Source organism: Typha angustifolia, chromosome 3 (genome assembly GCF_048772165.1).
Source record: "Typha angustifolia cultivar Huaian chromosome 3, ASM4877216v1, whole genome shotgun sequence".
In the NCBI taxonomy this organism is placed as follows: domain Eukaryota; kingdom Viridiplantae; phylum Streptophyta; class Magnoliopsida; order Poales; family Typhaceae; genus Typha; species Typha angustifolia.
The window spans coordinates 6,628,629-6,650,033 of NC_133241.1; the positions used below are offsets into that span (position 1 = coordinate 6,628,629).

At 36.7% G+C, this 21,405-nt stretch overlaps 2 protein-coding genes across 3 annotated transcripts; both read left to right on the plus strand.

The window, feature by feature from the left end:
• The first annotated feature begins 1,654 nt into the window (after window positions 1-1,654).
• On the plus strand, window positions 1,655-6,804 carry LOC140779300 (FRIGIDA-like protein 3). Its single transcript, XM_073124321.1, has 4 exons — window positions 1,655-1,815; window positions 3,180-4,217; window positions 5,419-5,588; window positions 6,167-6,804. Exons 2-4 carry the CDS (start codon window positions 3,191-3,193, stop codon window positions 6,575-6,577), a joined length of 1,608 nt encoding a protein of 535 aa, XP_072980422.1. The 5' UTR covers window positions 1,655-1,815; window positions 3,180-3,190; the 3' UTR covers window positions 6,578-6,804.
• Window positions 6,805-8,168: 1,364 nt separating this feature from the next.
• Window positions 8,169-21,271, plus strand: LOC140758139 (vacuolar sorting protein 3). 2 transcript variants are annotated; one of them, XM_073094195.1, is made up of 14 exons: window positions 8,170-9,442; window positions 11,771-12,046; window positions 13,567-13,763; window positions 13,916-14,057; window positions 14,282-14,560; window positions 14,656-14,728; window positions 15,471-15,519; window positions 16,598-16,886; window positions 17,937-17,992; window positions 18,111-18,179; window positions 18,282-18,393; window positions 19,179-19,268; window positions 20,188-20,358; window positions 20,689-21,271. In XM_073094195.1, exons 1-14 carry the CDS (start codon window positions 8,324-8,326, stop codon window positions 20,779-20,781), a joined length of 3,015 nt encoding a protein of 1,004 aa, XP_072950296.1. In that variant the 5' UTR covers window positions 8,170-8,323; the 3' UTR covers window positions 20,782-21,271. The 2 variants fall into 2 exon arrangements, with proteins under 2 accessions (XP_072950297.1, XP_072950296.1); XM_073094196.1 differs by lacking the exon at window positions 20,689-21,271 and having other exon boundaries at window positions 8,169-9,442; window positions 19,216-19,268; window positions 20,188-20,328.
• The last annotated feature ends 134 nt before the right edge of the window (window positions 21,272-21,405 follow it).

Sequence of the window (21,405 nt, forward strand, 5' to 3'; positions counted from 1 at the left end):
GTATCCTTATTTCTAAACAATTATTGCATCGGCATATTCGTATTGTATCATATTTGTATCCCGTAACTGTATTCGTGCTTCGTAGATTCTGATTTCCTTCATAAAAGGATATCACAATTTTGTATTATATGCTTATAGAAGTCAGAGTAAAATGTAGTAGAACTTTGAAAGAAATAAAATTTCTTCTCACTGTGCATATCTACGACTGATCTTTTCCACATTTAGTTCTTCAGCTTAGTTACTAATCACTACCTACTGTTATAACTCAGCCTTATTTACCATTAGATCCTCCTTATTAGGCTGAAGTCCAGTTCCAATATATTAGTCCTTGGGTCTGTCATATGGTTTAAATTCACATATCAAGAGGAGATAACCAGTTCTTGTAATTCTTTAATCTTTTTACTAATGCTTCCTTGTGTGTTCTTCAGAGGTGTTGAAAGATCTCCTACACTAGCTATGACCACAAACTCATTAACTCTACAACATGGTATACTTCCTGGTGCCGCTTAGATTCGAACCCGAAAACACTCATACAACATGTCGTAGTAAACGACAGTGTCAGAACAAATTTTTACTCTTGCTGGTAGTTGTTTCATATAGTTTCTTTTTTCCCTAGAGACCTACTGCCATATAAACTTGAGGCTTATATCTCCCCCTCATAGGAGAAGACAACCTTTCTGACAAGAAGATGAATCCATGCCAATAAAGCTTAAACACTGTGACTGTTGACAAACCTTGAACATGAAAACAGAAGCTTAGTTTTGGGTTTTCAGATGATTTTACTAGTCCATTTTGGTTGGATTGTGTTAATTCTCTGTCTTCATGCTGATCAAATCCACTGAATTCATGGGATGCTGTGCTTTACTGTGCTCTTCTCCTCTTGCAGATACTGCAGGCTTTAGTATTCAATGCAGTTAACAGAGTAGGTGATATTAAAACAAAATTCCCCTAAAACTCAACAAGTTTTGAGTGATTTTAAAATTTTCACATAAGTTGCTGAATCAAAAATTGCTCCTACGTGAAAATCACTGATTGAGATAGTAATTTCAAAGCGCATATAATTTTTGAGAGTGTTAGTTTGGTCAAAAACTCATAGAAATTGCACTGTTTAGGCCTAAACAATGCAATCAATTTCTCATATAATGATTGCTGTGCTCATTGATACTATAGCTTTTGTAGCTATATTCACCATAACAGATGATTTAATTCTTGGTTAGACCTACATGGCAGATAAAACTTCAGAGGCGAGAAAAATATAAAACATATTGATTTCACTAAATTACGAACTTTCAATCTACGATAAAGATTATGTGGTCGACACTCCTATAAATATTAGAGTTAATATTGAATGAAATTTTCATCGATGCATCTATGTGGGTGTAATTTAGCGAAACTATTTAGCCTATTTTCTCACATGATTGATTCAATTGTCAAAATTAAATCAACAGAGCTCTTAATCTATTAGAAGAGAATTAATCCATAGCCAAAAAAGAGAAAATTGTAGGCTACTAGACCTCCACCACCATGATATAGTCCACTGTTATTCTTCCTGTACAGCAACTGCATATAACCCGTAGATCCTAAAGAAAAGGGAGTGAAGATATCAAAGTAGATACAACGCTAAACCGGTGTGTAGACGCTTTATATTATATGCCCCAGAGAAACTTTACTCTTTTTTTCTTGCATCGCGCTATCTTTTCTCTCCGTCTCTCTCATCCGATTCGATGATGCTGTCGGCTCGCTTCCGCTCCCACTCCCCGCCGCTTCTCCTGCTCCCCTAATCCCCAACCCACCGATTTCCTCTCGCCAATTCCTGTAAGATTCGCGCCCAAGTCTCCACCTTTATGTAGATTCGTGCTTCTGTGATGTTTTCTGAGCTGGATCCGTCTTTTCTCGCCAAATTTGTTGAATTCGTGATGATGGAACAAAAAATTAGGGCGCTTTGGTTGTTGGGTCTAGGTTCTTATGATTCGCTCTTGTTGTTTTGGTCTCGTGAGTCGGATTTGGGTGAGGGTGGGGGGATAAAGTTTGGTTCTTGGTGTTTCGATAGTTGGGGTTTTTTTTTAGGGTTTTTAGTGTTTTCCCTGTAAAATGGGAGTGATGCGAGTGCGGGAGGACGGATCTGGACGCCGGTGGATACGTCTTTGTGACTTCGTTTTTGAGTTGGTTTTCTTAAGAGAAAGATTTGCGGAAATTGAAAACTTGCATAGAGGGTTTAAAAAGAGAACTTGGAGAGAAATAAGGGTGGGGAGAAGATAGAAAAGTGAGGTGCGATCTACTAGAATGTTACAAGATTTCCTAAAATGATTTATTATTCCTTAAATGAGAAAGATAGACCTTATGATTTGTCATATCTATGGGCGTTTTGATCTTTCGAAAAGGTTCTTATTTGCAGGACATCAGATGATTGTGATCCACCTTCTATTTTGGTTGCTTATCTACATGCCTTGCCTCACATACCTTTGCATCTATCCAGCTCGTTTGTTTTGCAAACTTTCACAATAGTTCCTATCTAGAGTAGTCCACTTATACTAATTATTCATATGACTCTTATTATGAGCATTCACATAGTTTCTACGTGGAAATTGTGCAGAATATCAACCTGAGTTTTCAATATTTTCATGTGTTCTTTTATTTATCTATCCTGTTATCTGGTAGAAATTCTTAAAAGCGTAGATCTTTAAAACATCTTTTCATTTTTCAAATTTTATTATTATTTAGTTGAGTAACATAGCATAATTTTTATGTCTTTTCCTCCCTCACTAATTCAAGCTCATAACTGATATGTTATACCAACAAAGCTTAATGAATTTGACTGGCACATTCACTTCTGAAAATCATAAAGTACAGGCTGCTTGTAGATACTGACCGGCATAGAGAATCAAGACATCCAGATCATATGATCTGATTCTGGTAGAAAAGCTGTCAGTATAACAAGCAGTTCTTATTTGTTAAGCCTGCTAATCACCAAGTGGAGTTCCTTTGCATCTGAAGTTATGGCGCTATGACAATTAGCTATGGTTATTATAGTTATAGTTATTTGGTGAACTTGGAGTCTTATTTTTAAATTGTCAATGTGAGGAATATCTTGAGATGTATTTTGAAGAGATCAGTTATGAACAATCTTTCTTTTAGCCAAAGAATTGATTCATGATCTAGCCTTAACCTCTTTTTGCTAGAGACTTTCGTCATGGCTGATACACAGTCAGTTGCCACGCTCATCGATTCTACGACCTGGAAGATACAACAACTTCAGCAAGCATTTGCTGAACTTGAAGGCCACAACGCTGTATCCTTGAATGTAAAATGGAAAGAACTTGAAGAGCATTTTCATGGGCTTGAGAATTCACTGAAGCAGAGATTCAATGAGTTGGAAAATCAGGAAAAGGAATATGTAAGTAAGGTCATAGAGACAGAGGAGATGTTGGAGAAACAGGAGGCTGTCGTGGTGGCTAAGGAACTTGCTTCATTGGAGCGACTCCAGGAGAAAAGAGATGCTGCGCTGTCTGAAATATTTGGGAAGTACCAGGCATCTCTTTCAGAACCCATCTCTTCTGGCACAAGCAGTGGCTTGACTGATGCAACTTCAGAGGAAAGTTCAGATGTTACGGCTGCCAAGTCGGATCTAGAATCTGTTGAAAGTGCCAATACAGATGTCAAGCCTCAATCGGAACTGATGACTCTATGTGAAGAAATGGATGCTGAAGGGCTTCACCAGTTTATATCAGACAACCGCAAGAATCTGACCGTCATCCGTGAGGAAATCCCAATTGCATTGAAAGGTGCACCTGACCCTTTTTCTTTGGTACTGGATTCCTTGAAAGACTTTTACTCTGGAGAAATTCTAGGATTAGCTGGAAAAAAGGATGGGAGCCTTCTGGGTATGCGTAGGACTTGTCTTATGTTAATGGAGTCATTGGAACAACTTTTGGCAGATGTTACTTGTTCCCTTTCTGAAAATTCAATGGTTACATCAAAAATAAAAGATCGAGCAAAGTTGATCGCATCAGAATGGAAGCCAAAGTTAGATGCAATTGACATTGATGCCAGTTGCGGGAACTCGTTGGAAGCACATGCATTTCTCCAGCTTCTTGCTACTTTTGATATTGCTTCTGAATTTGATGAAGATGAAATCTGCAAATTGATTCCAGCTGTCAGCCGGCGTCGACAAACAGTTGAACTATGTCGATCTCTTGGGTTGTTACAAAAGATGCCAGGTAGGCATTGATATACCTTTGCCTTACCTACTTCTCATACATATTTCACTGATTTTACTTATACTTATATGACAGATATGAGGTATGCAATATATGCCTATTATATCCAATTATTTTTTAACTTGATTGACCTTATTCTTGAAGTTTGTCATCAAGTTGCTAAAAGTAACATAACAAGCAAGTTTCATATTATTGTAATTTTGGACATGGTTTGTGTTGTCTTCCATAGATATGCATATCCTCCAAGTGGTATGTGCCCTCCTCTTTTTTAGCTTTTCACTATTTCAGTTTTAGCATGATGATTCTCCAGGAAAGGATGTTTTAATCTATGAATGGTGTACTGAAATTATTGGACTAGTCATTGCTTTACCTTACATATTTGACTTTGATTAATCTTTGCAGGCATCATTTCCCATAGGAGTTTGCTTTTTGTTGGACTTGCCAGATATTTACTGATATTGCAATGCCATTTCTTACTCCAAATTTTGTACTAAGGAATAATATATGGATGATTACAAAAACATTTATTGTAATTTATATTAGAAAGTGTGGACTGTTGGAGGGCTTGCAGTTCTATATAATAGCTTCTGCATTAGTTCTTGATGTAATTATGTATTAAAGTAGAAGAAGGTCATGAACTCCTACAGACAGGCTTATGTATAGTAATTTCTCGAAAATTAGGTGAATATAGCTAGGAAATAGGTGTCATTGTGTTTTGTTTTGCTTTTAATTTAAGATGAACATGATTTCATATAACAAACATTATATTCTTGCTTTATTTAAGTCCTTTCATTGTCTTAGGGCTTGAATTGTTACACCTTTGTTAGACAAGTGTAAGCTGCAGCCAGTAATTTCAATCTTCCTCCTTGCCAGCTGATCTTATAGGTCTGATGTAGTCGATGTAAAATTGCAATCTTGTGATTTTGCACCTTTGTTGGATCAGTTCGTCTGCTTGACTGTCAGATCTTTTGTAATGTCATAAGCTTGTTTCAGCCTTTCAGGGATATATTGCAAACCTTGATATCCGTCCATTTTTTGGATTTTTTTTTGACTAGTTTCCATATGTTTGCCTGAAGTTCTGGAGTATTTCAATTTATTTCACTAACTCCTTTACAAGTAATCGTTGCACTTTTGACATGCTTAACATGCTTCTTTTTATATTGCCTTTTCTTCTCTTCTGATTGAATTCTTAATTCTTTAGGTGTTATAGAAACTCTTTTGCATACTGGAAGGCAAATAGATGCCATTAATCTGGCATATGCGTTTGGTTTGACAGAGCAATTTGCACCTGTTCCATTACTTAAAGCTTACCTGAAAGAGGTAAGAAAAGTAACGCAGGTCAAAGCTGGAAACATGTCTCCCGGGGTGCAGGTGGGTTTTTGATCTTAAGCAGTTCTACTTATTGCCTTATTAATTTGTCACTATCCATATAGAATATATTATAGAGGATCCCAATCCTCGTACAAGATCATCGCAAATGTCTCCTGTGTCCCCAGGGGAATTATATTTTTCATCTGGTTGTATGTACTTTTTCCACATTTTAGCCAGTATTGGTTTTAGTCTCTGCTCATAGATTTGGCACTAAGTGGTGACTTATGGATCAGATTAAACTTGGAGAGTTTGCATTTGCCAAATGTTGGAATATCAGTGTCCATGCTTGTTTTCCAATTTAAAATATGGATCCTGTTCTTGAACCAAAGGGTCCCCATAGTTTGATCAAATGTATATTTTAAGTCCTGCATACCTAACAGTACCTTTGGATATTTCATGGTTTCCATTTAGCCTTATTGCTATGAGGTATGACCTCTCAATGTCTAAATAAGTAGAATATTTTGTCAACCTAGGATAATGTAAATATTTATGTTAGTTTTCTTTTGTCAAGGTGATAGAGTTCTTTACTTCATATTTCAAATGTTGTTCATCGCTCTATTGATGAATTCTCTCTTCAGAATGAGGTAAATGAACGTGAGCTGTCGGCCCTTAAAGCTGTTATCAAGTGCATTGAGGAGCACAAACTTGAGGAGCAGTACCATGTGGATCCACTTCAGAAACGAGTTCTTCAGCTGGAGAAAGCCAAGGCTGACAAAAGGAGGGCTGCTGAAGCAGCAAAACCGCAGTCAAAGAGGGCTCGAGCCAATGGGGCTACTTACACTTCCCGTGTTACCAACTTTCCTGAAAAAAGTTTCTACCGAGCAACACCTGAAAGATATTCATATCCTTACGACAGGCAGTATGTTTACCCTGTGGAAAGTCATCATCCTACAATGATAGGCTCTGCTCCATATACTATCTCTCCTCCTCATACCACATACTATGGAAATGGGTACCAGGTCCAGTACCAAGCCCCCTATTTACACTAATGGAGAGAGATGAGCAGTGATATTTCCTAACTGCTAGCTTTTAACCCACTGGGTACTGTAATTTATGGGTAACTAGTCTGCCTAGCTTAAAGATGATCTGTTTCTCACTTTGTTGTGTTGTAAGCTTTTCCCATGACGAGTGGCGAAAGGCTATTATATTTTATCCTCTTGACTGATGACATATGCTACTAATGTTTAGTCATAATTTCACTGCTTTTGCTTGTCTACTTTCATGGCATGGTGCACCTTGTTCCATTGCCGTGATGCGACTTACATGATCTTAGGGTTCCTATTTTGTAAACTTTGAAATATTTTGGTAGTTTCTTTGTTGCTCAACATCGGATTAAGCTTCTGGAGTAAACCAAGAATGGTTTTAAATCTCCAATATCTGGTATAATGCCAAGGAAAGAGGCTTGTGCTTTCTTGAATAGTTTACGGATTTTATTTCTGATATGTAATGAGGTTTTCGGATGGCACAAGATCTTTCAGTATTTGACTAGCAGATGTTTGTTTTCATTTATTGGGATGATCATCTGTGGCAAAAACTAAATCTCCTGGTTTCATCTGAAGATCTTGAATCTGCTTCTATGTTCTTGCAGTTCTCTATAAGACTTTAAATCAGTTGCTCTGTCTTCAGGTGTTGTATTCTCTGGGGATGCATCTCCCCCACAAAATTGTCTTGTTTTATGACTGGAATTCTTTGTACATTCAAAAGTGTGCACTCTGGAATGATATGCCTGATATATTAGAATATTTCAAAACCTTCAAAATTGCTACATAGCTTTTACCTGATTTCTTCATATCCTTCAGGTGGGTGCAGTTTGAGTGAGAGATTTTAATCTTATCAAGTTATAGATTGCATCAAAATCCCTGTTGTTTGCCTCTTGCTGATGAATAATTATTGATTAATTATTGATTAATTATTGAGTTTGATGCTCTGCTAAATAAAATAGCACAACTGAAACTGATCACATAAGATTTCACTTCCTGAAACATATGTTTAATGCTAAAATGCCAAGTAATACCAGTGTATATAATAATATACACACTTATGGGGTTAATTATATTTGTACCTACGAGCTATAGTATATTTATTTATTTATTTATTTTATAACACTGGATCATTTAAGTTTTTTAGTAAAAATAATGAGAGATTTATATAAAAATGAGCACTAATTTTAAAAGTCTAGATATAATTATTCTTATATTTTTACTAACACAGGTAATAGCAGGAGCGCAATCAAGCCAAAATGTGAATTTACTTCGAAACCTTATCTGCGTTTTTATCCATCTCATATGTTATCGGTGTTTGATTGCGGATAAGTTCTATGGTAGGGATAAAGTGATGAAATTTATCTATAAATAGTGTATTCTTTAGATTTCTTTTTTTTCGTTTTACTCCCTATGTTATGTGTTTATTATGATATTCTATCTTTTGACTATTTCTAGTTTGATCCTTGCATTTTTCATATAATCTGTTCCTGAAAAATAGTGAAAAGACAGAATGTAAATGAGAATAAACTAATGTTAGGGTGTGAAGTGAAAATGTTGCCAGTCCGGAGTCCCCTGCGGTCCAAATAGCTGCTGTCTTCGTCCCTAAGGTTTTTAACAGCCTCTTCTGTCTTCCCTTCGTACTTCCAAGTCTTCTCCTCTCGTCTCATCTCAAAACCCTAATCCTTCTCCATTTCTATGGCGATTCTCCCTTTTTGTGGATTCTACAAACCCTAGCATCCACCTTCCTGCCCAATGGAGGCGCCCCGATCCAGTGATCGGTCCGTCATCGAACCCTTTGCCGAGCTCGATCCGGCCAAATCCGCCGGCTTCCCGCCGTCCTCGCCCCTCACGATTCGATCCGTCGCCGTCTTCTCCGCATCCGATTCACAAACCCTAGTCTACGTCGGCACTGGTGGCGGCAAGATCATCTTGTTCTCTAGCAAACACGGCGATGATTTACCAAAAGAGGTTGAGTTTCTGAGATTGACATCGGTTGGGAACCGTTTGATCGAGTCGATTTTGGTTCTTGGAGAGATTGGAAGGATCTTGGTGCTCTCGGATGGGCTTCTCTTCTTGGTGGACTTGTTGTTGTTACAGACTGTGAGAAAGATAGGTTTGGCTAAAGATGTGTCAGCGGTTGCAAAAAGGATTTCATGCCCTGAGATGTCGGATTTGGATGACTTAGGAGATGGATCCTCTAATGGTGAGATTTTGAGCCCTGGGAAGAAGATACTTCAAAAGTTGGGTGGAGCGAGCAGGGAAAATGGTGTAGGGCTAAAGGTTTCTGGGTCTCGTAGAGAGGGCGGGCTGAATTGCTATGTGGTGGCTGCGGCAGATAAGAGATTGATCTTGATAGAGCTGTTTTTGTCTGGAAATCTCGAAACGGCTTCAGAGAATGGTGGTGTATCGGTGGTTTCGAAAGAAATCCAAGGAATCAACGGTGTCAAGACTGTCGCTTGGCTTGGTGATTCGGTGATTGTTGGCACTATAGATGGTTATACACTATTCTCTAGCAAGACAGGGATAAGTAATTCTGTATTTGCACTTCCAGAATCTTCGGGCCCCCCTCGATTGAAACCTCTATCAAGGAGCAAGGAGGTGCTTTTGTTGGTCGACAATGTAGGGGTAGTCGTTAATTCTTACGGCCAGCCTGTAGGTGGGAGTCTGGTTTTTCAATCTGTACCAGAAGCAATTGCAGCCATGTCGTCATATGTCATTGTTGCCAGTAGTGGTAGGGTTGATTTGTACAGAAGAAAAACGGGTTCTTTTGTTCAGTCACTTTCACATGCGAAGAGTGGCTCTGGTATATTTGCAGTGGCTAATGATGATCAGGGAAGAGCAGAGATGGTTTTGGTTGCATCACCTTATAAAGTAGGTAGATTATGTATTTATATAATCTTCTTGCTTGTTGTTTGCTTTGGAATTGATTTACCAAATGTCAGATAGAAGTTCTTTTAAGTTTCTGTCTTCTATGTTTCTAGTGGAAGGTGAAGGTGTCTGTGTTGTCACATTGGTTGCTTGAGAACATTTGTTATTTCAAGCCAGCTTGCATTGCACCATGACAAATTAGACGTGGGTGCTGATGATGAAGTATCCGGCTGCATCTTGAAAAGCACTATGGGGCCATTTGGTTCATTTATTTTAAGAAGAATCATTTACAAGTTAAATGAGAAACCAATATAAACAAAAGTGTTATATCTTCTGTCTTTCCTCTTTGTTAAATGTTGAGAGAATGTCTTTTGAGTTTTGACATCCATTTATTTGAATTGGATATCAAGATACTGTATGTGAGCCAATCGTAGTTCTTGAAAAGGATATTTCACTGGGTCCATAAAATGAAAACTGGTTTCTATATTACATTTTGTATGTGTAGATATAGTTTTTTCAAATACATGAAGCCAAATGGCCCCTATCTAATTTTGTACCGGAAGTTTATGGTGGTGGACATTTTGTCTCTAAATAGAGACTGCTTTAGGAGTTATCAAGACAAAGTTATAAGGACTTAAGAGCTAGTTAAGATATGACTAAGTCGTAGCTCCTTGAATCAATCCCTTTCTAAGTGCCCCTAATAATTTGCTTGTATAAGTTTTAGGAACTAATTTTCACTAGAAGGCTATGAAGCAGATATCCTTGGTGATCTGTTATGCTAACCAGCATAGGGCGTGTCGGTGTTGTATCGGCATGTGGCAGGAGGGATGTCGCATGACACCCCTCTTAGCAACTTCGCTGTTGCCGTCAACCTCGTAGTTGAGCTTGTCGTTGCCGTTTGCCATTGCCCTCGCCACCTCCCAAACTTGAGGCGCCCCTCGCACCCCGCAAGTTCCCTAGCCCAAGGAGAAAGATGAGTCCATGGATTGGGTCCGGATTTGTAACTTAAGTTTTTATTCAACCCGACCTGACTCACCAACTCTTTCTTCCTACTCTGGCTAAGGCACTCGATGGGTGCGAGCAGCGCCAGCTCGGGAGTGGAGGGAGCTTTTGTTTTTAGGATGTAAGATAATCCTTGGTTTTGGTCTTCTAATGCATGTTACTTAAAAGCCGTAGCGAGGGTATTCACTGTAACTTATGATGTAATATTTAATGAAATGAGCTATTACTTTATAAAGTAGAATTATTCTCAAGAATAGTTTCTTGTCCTGTGAAATGTTGCATCATCGAAATGTATGAAGCCGTCAATTGGAAGCAGTTTATGGCTTTCTGACGTAGAACATTTTCATGAATTGATCATTAAAGATGAGCATTCATGTATGTGAGATGTTGAAGAGATGTTATTTTGAGAAACACTCTTCAGGAAGGAAATGATGGATTATTGTTTGCAAAAAGCAGTTGGAGCAAGAATACTTAGATTGGTGAACATAGAGCTCTGTGTTATTTATTACCCAATTGGATTTTGAGGACAAGGTTAAGAAACTGAGGAAAATATGGAGGATAGAGAAAGACAGATGCTCCATTATGCTGTCCCTTAATGTAATAGTTGACCAGATCAACTAGCTCCAGTGAGGCTTGCAGAGGAACAAATAAATTCATATGCTGACTTTGAGAAGTTTGGAAAGAACTTATGCAATGCATTATTGTATTTGGTTACTTTATTGGTTCGAACCACTTGGAGTATTTCAGAGTTACATGAGAAGATATCAAATAGTTGGCACTTGTTAGAATTCGATAATTAAAATAAGATTTATGGTCTTATATTTTGATGAGAATTTTTTTTTTCTTTGTATCTGCGTCGGTCCTTTGGTTTAGATTCAGAGAATGATCAGCAGTGAATCTTTTGACCTAAGCATTTAATTGACTGGATCATAAGTAGTAAGTAAAGTTTACAGACATAAAAGTAGAAGAATTTGTTTGTTTGCCATATTAATGACAGTGGAAGGTAGGCTACCTACCATCCTTAAGTTAATATAATGGAAAAAAAAACAAGTAGTAGAATGTATAGATTGCTGGTGTCAATCACTAGTAAAGGTTTTTTGTTCACTGTGTCCGGCATAGAATTTTGTTTGCATTGTGTATTACCTAATTATGAAAGGAGTCGCATTGCAACTATCAGGACAGAGGAACTTTAACGCCATGAGTAGCAGATGCTGGAAAAAAATTACAATTGGCCCACTTGTAGTTTGAATTCAAATATGGAATGTACAATTGGTTTTCTGTATTTTATATATACTTTGCAGTGATAGGTATATTCTTTCACTTTTGCAGGTTATATTTTACCGTAAGGTGTCTCCAGAAGAACAGATTAAGAGCTTATTGAGGAAGAAAAATTTCAAAGAAGCCATCTCTTTGGCAGAAGAGCTTGAGTCAGATGGTGAAATGACCAGTGACGTGCTTTCTTTTGTGCATGCACAAGTTGGGTTCCTGTTGCTTTTTGATCTGCATTTTGAGGATGCAGTAAACCATTTTTTGCTCTCGGAAACTATGCAGCCATCTGAAATCTTTCCGTTCATTATGCGGGATCCAAACCGTTGGTCACAGCTGGTACGTAAGATATTGAATTTTGCATATTACATAGCTTTTGAACACTCGTTCCTGAGAAAGTTTGTTAGAATTATTACTTGTTGATCAGGAATTCTGTATATTGCAGTCAAAATTATGGATAAAACCTAATAAATAATTCATTTTGGTATTCAGTTTTATACCAATTAATTCTGTCCTTGTGAGAGTACTAGATTCTTAATCAGATCCTTGTTACAACCACAAGGGAATTTTACTTTTGTGGCATGGATATGGGTGTGGCAATGAGTTGTATATTGTTGACAATGAATAGCCTCTTGCAAATCATAGACCCAAAGTAAAGGAAAGACTGGCTGCCGATAATTTCAAATCTTGGATATTACTTCAGATGCTGCTGCATCACTTTAAGAACCAATCTGCTATAGGAAGCATCCTATATGATCATCTCATTCCACCTATATCTCTTGTGCTACAACAATGCAGCGAAGCCTAATTTAAACTAGCAACTATGTGAGTATGTGTGTACACACACACAGGAGTGTCGCTTGTATATAGCTCGGTACTTATAATTTTCAACTTCCTCATATTAACAGCCCAAACTTGAATTGCAATTCTATTATGGGAGTTTTGTTTGGTTGGTTTAGCTGGTTTGATATATGAGGCATCAATTGGTGTTGTTGATGCTAAGCCTTGTCCTTTGCGCCCACAGAAGACATGAGTTCAGGTCATGAAATCAAACCTCTTGGTAATGAGGATAAGGTTGAATACAACTCCTTTGACTAGACCCTGCTTTGATAGAATCCTAGTGCACTAGTACGCCCTTTATAGTTGTTTTGAATCTTTTGATTCATGTGACTAACTTTTGTTGATCTTATTATTCTCCTAAACATGTCTTACATTCTCAAAGATGCGGAAACCACTTGTGGCTCTTTTAATTCTTTATTCTAATCATCAAATAATATGGATGACAAGCAAACCATTCATTTTTACTATTTGTTCAGGTAGTTAATTATATGAAGCTTCATTTTAATAGTTCTCTTAACAATAGTTTTAGTCAAGTTGTCATGCTACTTAATGCAGCTTTTCTTTATTTAGTCTTCTGATTGCCTATTATAAGATATAGAAGTGCACCCAGGTGTAGTTGCATGCCTCCAGCAACTCATAGTTATATAATTATCTAGATCTAATATGTGATTCAATTTCCTCTATATATCTTTATCTTTATGTTCTCATCGCCTTTATACAATTCCTTTTTGTCATTGTATAATTATACCAAGACTATTTTCTTGTTCTTATGATGCTCATGTGGCACTGTACTCTTATAAATATGGGAACATCTTTATTGTTGGCTTTGGCCTCTTTATGATTCTCTCTTATAGATGACCACAGAAAAATGTTTCCTAGTTGTATATATACAAGACAAACATTTATCAGATTGTCATATGTAGCTCTTGGTTCTTGTCAATTTATTAGATGCATACATTTTGTGCATGCCATATTTAATTCTATGATTGCTATTAAAAGAAGAGAATCACATGTTATAGGTACCAAGGAATCGCTATTGGGGTTTGCATCCTCCGCCAGTTCCTCTTGAAGAAGTTATAGATGATGGGTTGATGGCCATTCAGCGTGCTGTGTTTCTTAGAAAAGCAGGTGTAGATACAGCACTGGAAGAAGATTTCCTCTTACATCCACCAAGTCGGTCTGACCTATTGGAGTCAGCAATCAAGAACATTATCAGGTTCTATTTATGGCAAATATTGATATCTTTCTAAATCCTTCTAAATAATAACCCATCAGCAATGGATAACCTATACTTGAATCTACTTTTAAAATCTTTTTTTTTTGTGTGTGCTACATACTTTTAAAAAGTAAATTCATCCAATGATTTAGGTACCTATGTGTTTCCCGGGATAAGAGTTTGTCTTCCCCTGTGAAGGAAGGAGTTGATACCCTTCTGATGTACCTCTATAGAGCTCTTGATCTTGTTGATGATATGGAAAAGCTTGCATCCTCCCAGAACAGCTGTGTTGTGGTATGTCTTACTGCATAACATATTTCCAAGTCTATATAAGATACATCATGAGGTTTATAGGTTTTATTAGTTCCACTGTCAAACTTGATTTGGCCTCAAGACCATGCTGTATTTATTATACTTTTTAAGCAGTGGAACCTAGTGTTCCTATGCATTCAAGGCAGATATGCCCATCATCAGAAAGCTGTTGAAGGATGACCCTGCAAATTGCCTGGGCAGTGCAGGAGGAGTTAGAAGCACTGTTAGATGATTCTGGGCATTTACGGACGCTTGCATTCTTGTATGCCAGTAAAGGGATGTGTTCCAAGGCTCTTGCTATTTGGCGTGTCTTGGCAAGAAATTATGGCTCAGGTTTATGGAATGATTCTGCATCTTTTGTGGAATGTGATTCTCTGGGTATGCCCATATGTTCCATCTCCAGCACGAAAGTTGCTGCTAGCGAAGCAGCAAAGATACTTCAAGAGTCATCTGATCAAGATCTGATTCTGGAGCATCTTGGATGGGTCTGTTTTTCTAACTCAAATCAGTTGAATCTTATATAGTGAAGTTATTTCTTTTCTGTTTTTGGCTAATCTATGCCACTGCCTTTTTTCTCCAGATTGCAGATATTGATCAGGAACTTGCTGTTATAGTTTTAACATCTGAGAAAAGGGTCGATCAACTTTCACCTGGTAACTGTTAGACTTTTACTCAATTAGTTAAATCTAATGTCATTGTACAGTGACAACTCATCAGAAAAAAAAAAAAAAAAAAAAAACTGAACAGATTGAAGTTTTTTTTTAAATGTTTATGATGTCATTGCTTAGTGTTGACTATGTGGTTTGTACTCATGTGATATATGGCATGGTTACGAGTCAGGGTTGCCTCATTCACCATGACCTACCCCAGATTGGATAGCCTTGTTCACCGTGACCTTTTTTAGTCTTCATATCTTTGTCACAGAGATGATGGATAAGAATGATCAATATTACCAACCACAAATAATTGGGACTAAAGGCTCACTCTTGAATTTTGTACTTGTTGATAATACAATTTGTCCCAGATCATTGTAATCGAGCTTTATCATGGATGTGAGAGCTTGTTATTAGGATATTTACATAGAAATTATTCATATTCTGCTACTCTCTACTCTCTATGATCCTGTTGTGCTGTTAGATATTATCTGAAATTAGACATGTGGGGTAATGAGTTATCTCGGTACAAGTATCTAGTGTCTGTAGCCAATTTAGATGTTTAGGTTTGCCATGTTTTGGACTTTCAGGCATGAAGCCCTCCTTATTTTGCTCTTTAGGGCCTTCATAAGATGGTGGCAACCTGCTATATTCCCTTACTATTTGTATTGTATAGTGCTAATTAAATATTCTTGAATAGTGCAGCTCGTCCAGCTAATGATTTATTATGTGGTTTTTGCAGACAAAGTACTTGCAGCTATTGATTCTGAAAAGTTTGGAATTCATCAAAGGTATCAATTAGTATATCCTTGAAATCTTTTTTGCAATGTTCATGGAAAGATACATCCAGAGAATATGTATGTGTTGTATTATTTATATATATCAATTTGATGGCTATAACCTACATTGGGTGTAAATTTGTGAGCTTACATTTAGTGTAGAGTAGATGCAGATGTAGTAGGTGGAAAAAGCCTTTAAAAAGTATAAAGAATAGCTTTACAAAAAATTTATGATGCACCGAAATTAGTCTTGATGGGGACATCTCTACACTTATACCACTTAATAGTTAATGCCCAGGAAATAATGCTTCAATGCTAATGACTTTTCATGTGAAAAATAAAAAAAATGTTATTTTGGTATACAGCCACTATGCTTGAATTGTGCACTAGGACGAATTCTTCAGGTAACACCAATGCCATATCAAAATTGTCCCATAATATGCATATAGTAGTCATACTTGATGAATATATACACAGACACACACAATTCATATTAATAATGATGCGAGATACACACACACTAGAGTACAAAAAGATTACGTCAAGTGTTTGAAAAATGATGTAACAATTGTAGCCATTCAAGTCCAACTTTTTGGATATATGCTGACACTAGGAAAAATCTAGCTGGTCATTCTTTCTGTTGCCAGAATATGATTGATAAGAAGATGTGGCTATATCATTTGGAAATCCAGACAGCTCTTCCTCGGTAACTTGACCTTCAGGAGAGAAAAGGGTTTCATTTCATGTTTGGTTCTTCATTCTTGCAAGACTTTCTTTTTGGAACAACTTAAGGAACATTTTGTCTTTTTGACATGTAAGTGGATTTAATCCTCATCACGTTTTCCTTTACTTTTAGTTGCATTTAATTTGTAGAAATGCAAGGTTAGTTACTTGCTTACCAACTAAACACTTTATTTCATATTTCTTTAATAGTTTTCTTCTTAAACATATGTGCTTTTAAAGAACAGTTGTATGGATTGTATCATGCATTTCTTTTACCCTTCAGCATAGCTTTGGGATATTTTCCTTTTTAATATCTCTGTATGACAATGTGCCTATTCTAACTGGACTTCTATAAATTCTTCATTAGATATTTGCAATGGTTAATTGAGGATCAAGACTGCGATGATTCTCGGTATCATACACTCTACGCTCTCTCTCTTGCCAAGTCAGCAATGGAAGATGTCTACAGGGACTCTTGCAACATGAAAAATGATGATAGTGGAAACAATGAGATAGACAATTTGAATGTTGACGCTCAAAATAATTACAGCTATTCAGTTAGGGAAAGATTACAGTTGTTTTTACATGCTTCAGACTTGTATGATCCAGAAGAAGTGCTTGATGTGATAGAGGAATCAGAACTATGGTTGGAGAAGGTTTTGTTGCCCCTTACGACTACCTTCTTTCTTACTTTTGGGACTACTTATTACTTTAGTTTATTATTACTTTATGTACAGAATTGTTGTTTGCTAGAATATTTATTTTAACTTTGAAGAGTTCATTCTATATTGTGGAATCTGAGCTAGATTCTTTTTTTCCTTTTCGTTCTATATCAATTTTCAATAGCTATAATTGATCTACCTTCATCATAAAAATATCAGGATGAAGAAGAATCTGAACTCTTATAAGGTAGCCTCAACTATGTAAATCTGCAAGCTATAGCAATTATTTTCCTGGCAATTCTTTGCAATGGCTCTTTTGATAGTACCTAGGTAATCTAGTTCATTTTGGTAGAACTATTTATGCTTGTATGTGCCCATTATTATGTTGCATATCTATTTGCACAGGCATGACTAGGCTTGTAATTGTGGTGGATTAAATTTGTCGCACCCAGCTGATGACTTAAATTCTTTTAGGTGCAAGTCTTGTCTGATGGCAGTTAAAAACACTCCAAGTCTACTTTTCAAAATTAACCTACACTCTGCAGCCAAATTCTGGATTAGCTATTCTTGAGATGACCTTTGATGTAAGCCCATGAAATTCAAGCATGGATCGTACTCCATATATAAAGAATTGTTTTTTTGAAATCATATATTAGCTATTGACCATCTGTGTATTGAGCAATGAACATAATTACAATTGGATTGGGAAAGACAGACTACTTTGATTTGTTCCTAGGTGTTATCTAGTTAATTCTTGATATGTATGAGAACAAGCAATTTGAAGAGTTTTTTTGTTGCAGGATTCCATATATACTTTCACCAGAATTCTAACTAGTTGTCAAGAATTAGTTGAGCTTGTAATTAGAATAAGGATTAGAGATACAGTTTTCCTTTGCCCATCCAGATTTAGTTATTTGCATTTTGCAGTTATGTTGTTCTAATCATATTGAATGATGTTAAGAATCATTTCATGCTATAGTGATTTAGCATAGAATTTTCTTTTATGGACTTAGTTTTGAACCTGGTTCTTACATTTTATGGCAGGCAATCTTATATAGGAAGATGGGGCAAGAGAACATTGTACTTCAGATTCTGGCCTTGTAAGACTGACATTTCAGAACAATTGAGACTGAAAATTGTAGCATGCCTTTTGATTTCTTACAGATACCTGTTCTTTTGCTTGACATTCTGTTTGCGTTTGTGATTTCTTTGTTGAAGGAAGCTGGAAGACAGCGAAGCTGCTGAACAATACTGTGCAGAGATAGGTCGAAATGATGCTTATATTCAGTAGGTTTTTCCTATTTTCTAGATTTAATTCTTTCAGGTGATAATATACCATACTGTCTCTGCCATAGTTCATATATCCTGTTCCTCTCTCTTCTGCCTCAGGCTGTTGGATTTGTATTTGGATCCACAAAATGGGAAAGAACCCATGTTTACAGCTGCAGTTCGTCTTCTCCATAATCATGGCGAATCACTAGATCCTCTGCAAGTCTTAGAGGTACTGTTTTGTATTATTTCTGTATTAGAAAACATTTGCATGCATAGAGTTATAAGTAATCTTGGCACCTATATGGATCAATAAAAAATTGACCTGCGTCAGCAAATTTGTGACTATGATTTTTTTTTGGTTAGTTCATTGTCTGGTGGAAACTGACATCTTTCAGTTGAGAACCCTTCTGTCTGATGCCTAGTTTTCGGATCAAGATCGAGTTTGAGTGCTTTGTTATCTGCTTTTAGCAAGTTTTAGAAAGTTTTGAAATTTAAGGCTTAGAAGAGTGTACTAACGTTGACCTTCATGGCAATCAATTTAGAATTCCTCTTATGTTTCCTTCTTAGCCATAGAACAAGGGGCAATAAACTAGTACGAATTAGAATGTTGTAAGAAGTTTTTCACTAGATTTGATATTTCAAGCACTAGTTTAAGATAACTGTGTTCTTTGCTATCTCTCGTAAAAGGGAAAACTGCCGTGCCTATGACATGAACCTTATTTAAATGAACATTGCACCTAGACATCTTCATCCTGAAAAATCATCTGGAAGAATGTAATTTTGTGTCAGCCAAAATATGGAAGCACTGAATGGATTTGACAGGCTTTACAGTCAAGTGAGCAGAGTTCTTTCTAGGAAAAAGTCGGTAAGAAATTTATTCATTAATAATCATAGTACAGTCAAGAAATACTACTTGCATTTGCATTCTTCATCTGTGAGTACACAGATTCAAGGTTCTGCAACACCACATGGCTCCCAGAATAGTTTTTTACGTGCTCGAAGTTTGTATTGCAGAAATTGTCACCTGATATGCCTCTTCAACTTGCATCAGATACGATTTTAAGAATGTTGAGAGCACGAGTTCATCATCATCGCCAGGGACTGGTAAGCTTTTTTGTTAACTAGATTGTCACTGTTCTGATATTCTGGCCAAACATCCTGATCTCCATCATTTGGTGCTTGAATTGATTACCTTGAATATAGTAACATTTTATAGTCAAATAATATCATACTCATAGATGTTCAGACCAACACGGGCTAATGTTTTAATGTAAACTTGGCTCTAATCCATTGCTATTTTCAGTTAAAATATCCTGCAACATACCTTTTAGGCTTTTATGAAATTACAAACACAGTTAAGAATGATTGATTATTAGGAATCATCTCATAAAGAGTATGATTTCGTTATTAATTTTAATAGTTGGGATATTAGTTGAAATTTTGAGATCATGGATTTCCCAGCAGAAATTTGATATCCTTGTATGTTTGGTGCACAATTTCAATATCCAGAGTTACTTTAAAGTATAATTCCCAGTCAAAATGAATCATGTGGGCAAGCACTATGTGCTGTAGAAATTGTGGCAGAATCGCAGAGGGGCTTGCTGCGTCATTCCAGCGAATGTACAAGAAGAAAATTGTAGTGACTTGTGTTGTCACTATGTCAATTGCATTTTGTGCCTTTCTTACTAAAATGTTGTTAAATGTAAGATTTGAGTTATGTTTCTTTTATTATATACTTGTATGATGTTACCAGTTATACAAACAGTAAGTTATTTCTGAGTGCAATCATATATCCTCTGTGCACTATTATGTAAATTCCTATGAACAAAATAAATGGTTTTTCATTGCTGCTAGTCTTACAAGTATTCTTCATTTTTTCAGTAAGCACATTGTGCTAGGATTTTGATAATCAAGGACACATGGACAACACATCCTTTGTTCATCTTGTTTATTTTTAAAGCTGCAATCATCTTGTACTCTGCTTAAGCAAGCAATAACATGTTCTTTCTTTTCGTCTTGGTAGATTGTTCGTAATCTCTCTCATGCGATAAACCTGGATGCACGATTGGCAAGATTAGAGGAGAGATCAAGGCATGTTCAGCTAAATGATGAAAGTATCTGTGATTCTTGCCGTGCTCGCCTTGGTACCAAGCTTTTTGTGATGTATCCTGATGACTCAGTCGTCTGCTACAGGGTATGTATTGTGCTAAAATTAATGGTCATCATAATATTTTGGTAAATGCCCTCACAATTTGTCTACAAACATTGAACAAGATCTACTTGATGGCATCCACATGAGCAGATGCATTAATGTACGATATGAAACATATGGCAAGGCTGCCAATGTATGCATGTCTTCGTTAGAATGAACTCGGCTACATCATTTATTCACCTCCTCATTGTCCAAGTTGGTGGCTTTGGCTACTCAACACGCATATGCATCTACCGACCTCTGTTTTGACGAAGTTTAGTTTTGTCCACAGTCCTCTAGTACAAATAACAAATTAACTCTTTCTTTTGGCAGTGTTATCGTAATCAAGGTGATTCAGCATCAGCTCATGGTCGTAACTTGAAGAAGAATATTATTTTTAAACCAGGGTGGCTTGTTAGCAGATAATCAAAAGAAAGTTATTGCATTGGAAGCTCAAGGCAACATTCCGGTATTGTGCCACGGCGATGATCGGCACTTTGTCCATGGGCTTTTTTCCCTTTTGGATGGACGATCCCGAGGTGTTTGCTTTGTTATGTATTACGAACTACTTGTCATGGCACAGTTCGTGATGGAAGCCATACAGCCATTATTTCTTACTTGAAACATACAGAAAGTCCGAGGAACAGCGTGCGGATGAAGCCCAAAGAATGACTAATTTTATCACCAATATAGAGAGCCAGCAGCATATTTAGTTGAATGACGACTTTTTAAATTTTTTTTGTAGATAAGAATGGCAACGTGTTTATTGAGCAGTAGATTGGAGAAATTGTTGTTACACAACTAAACCAGTGAGATTACACTCTTCTGTTGACTAGATTTCAAAGCACTATGTGCCTGTACCATTTATTCATAATTTATTTTTCTGAGGGTAATCAAATTCTCCGTGTCTGCTAAGAAACAATATCTAGAATTTTGTTTTTGTTGTATTATTATTATTATTTTGAGATTAGGGAATATTCCGGTAAGGATTTCATCAGAAGCACTAAATTTGTGTGGTGTTTTTATTCTTTGAGAAAAGTGGAAACTCAA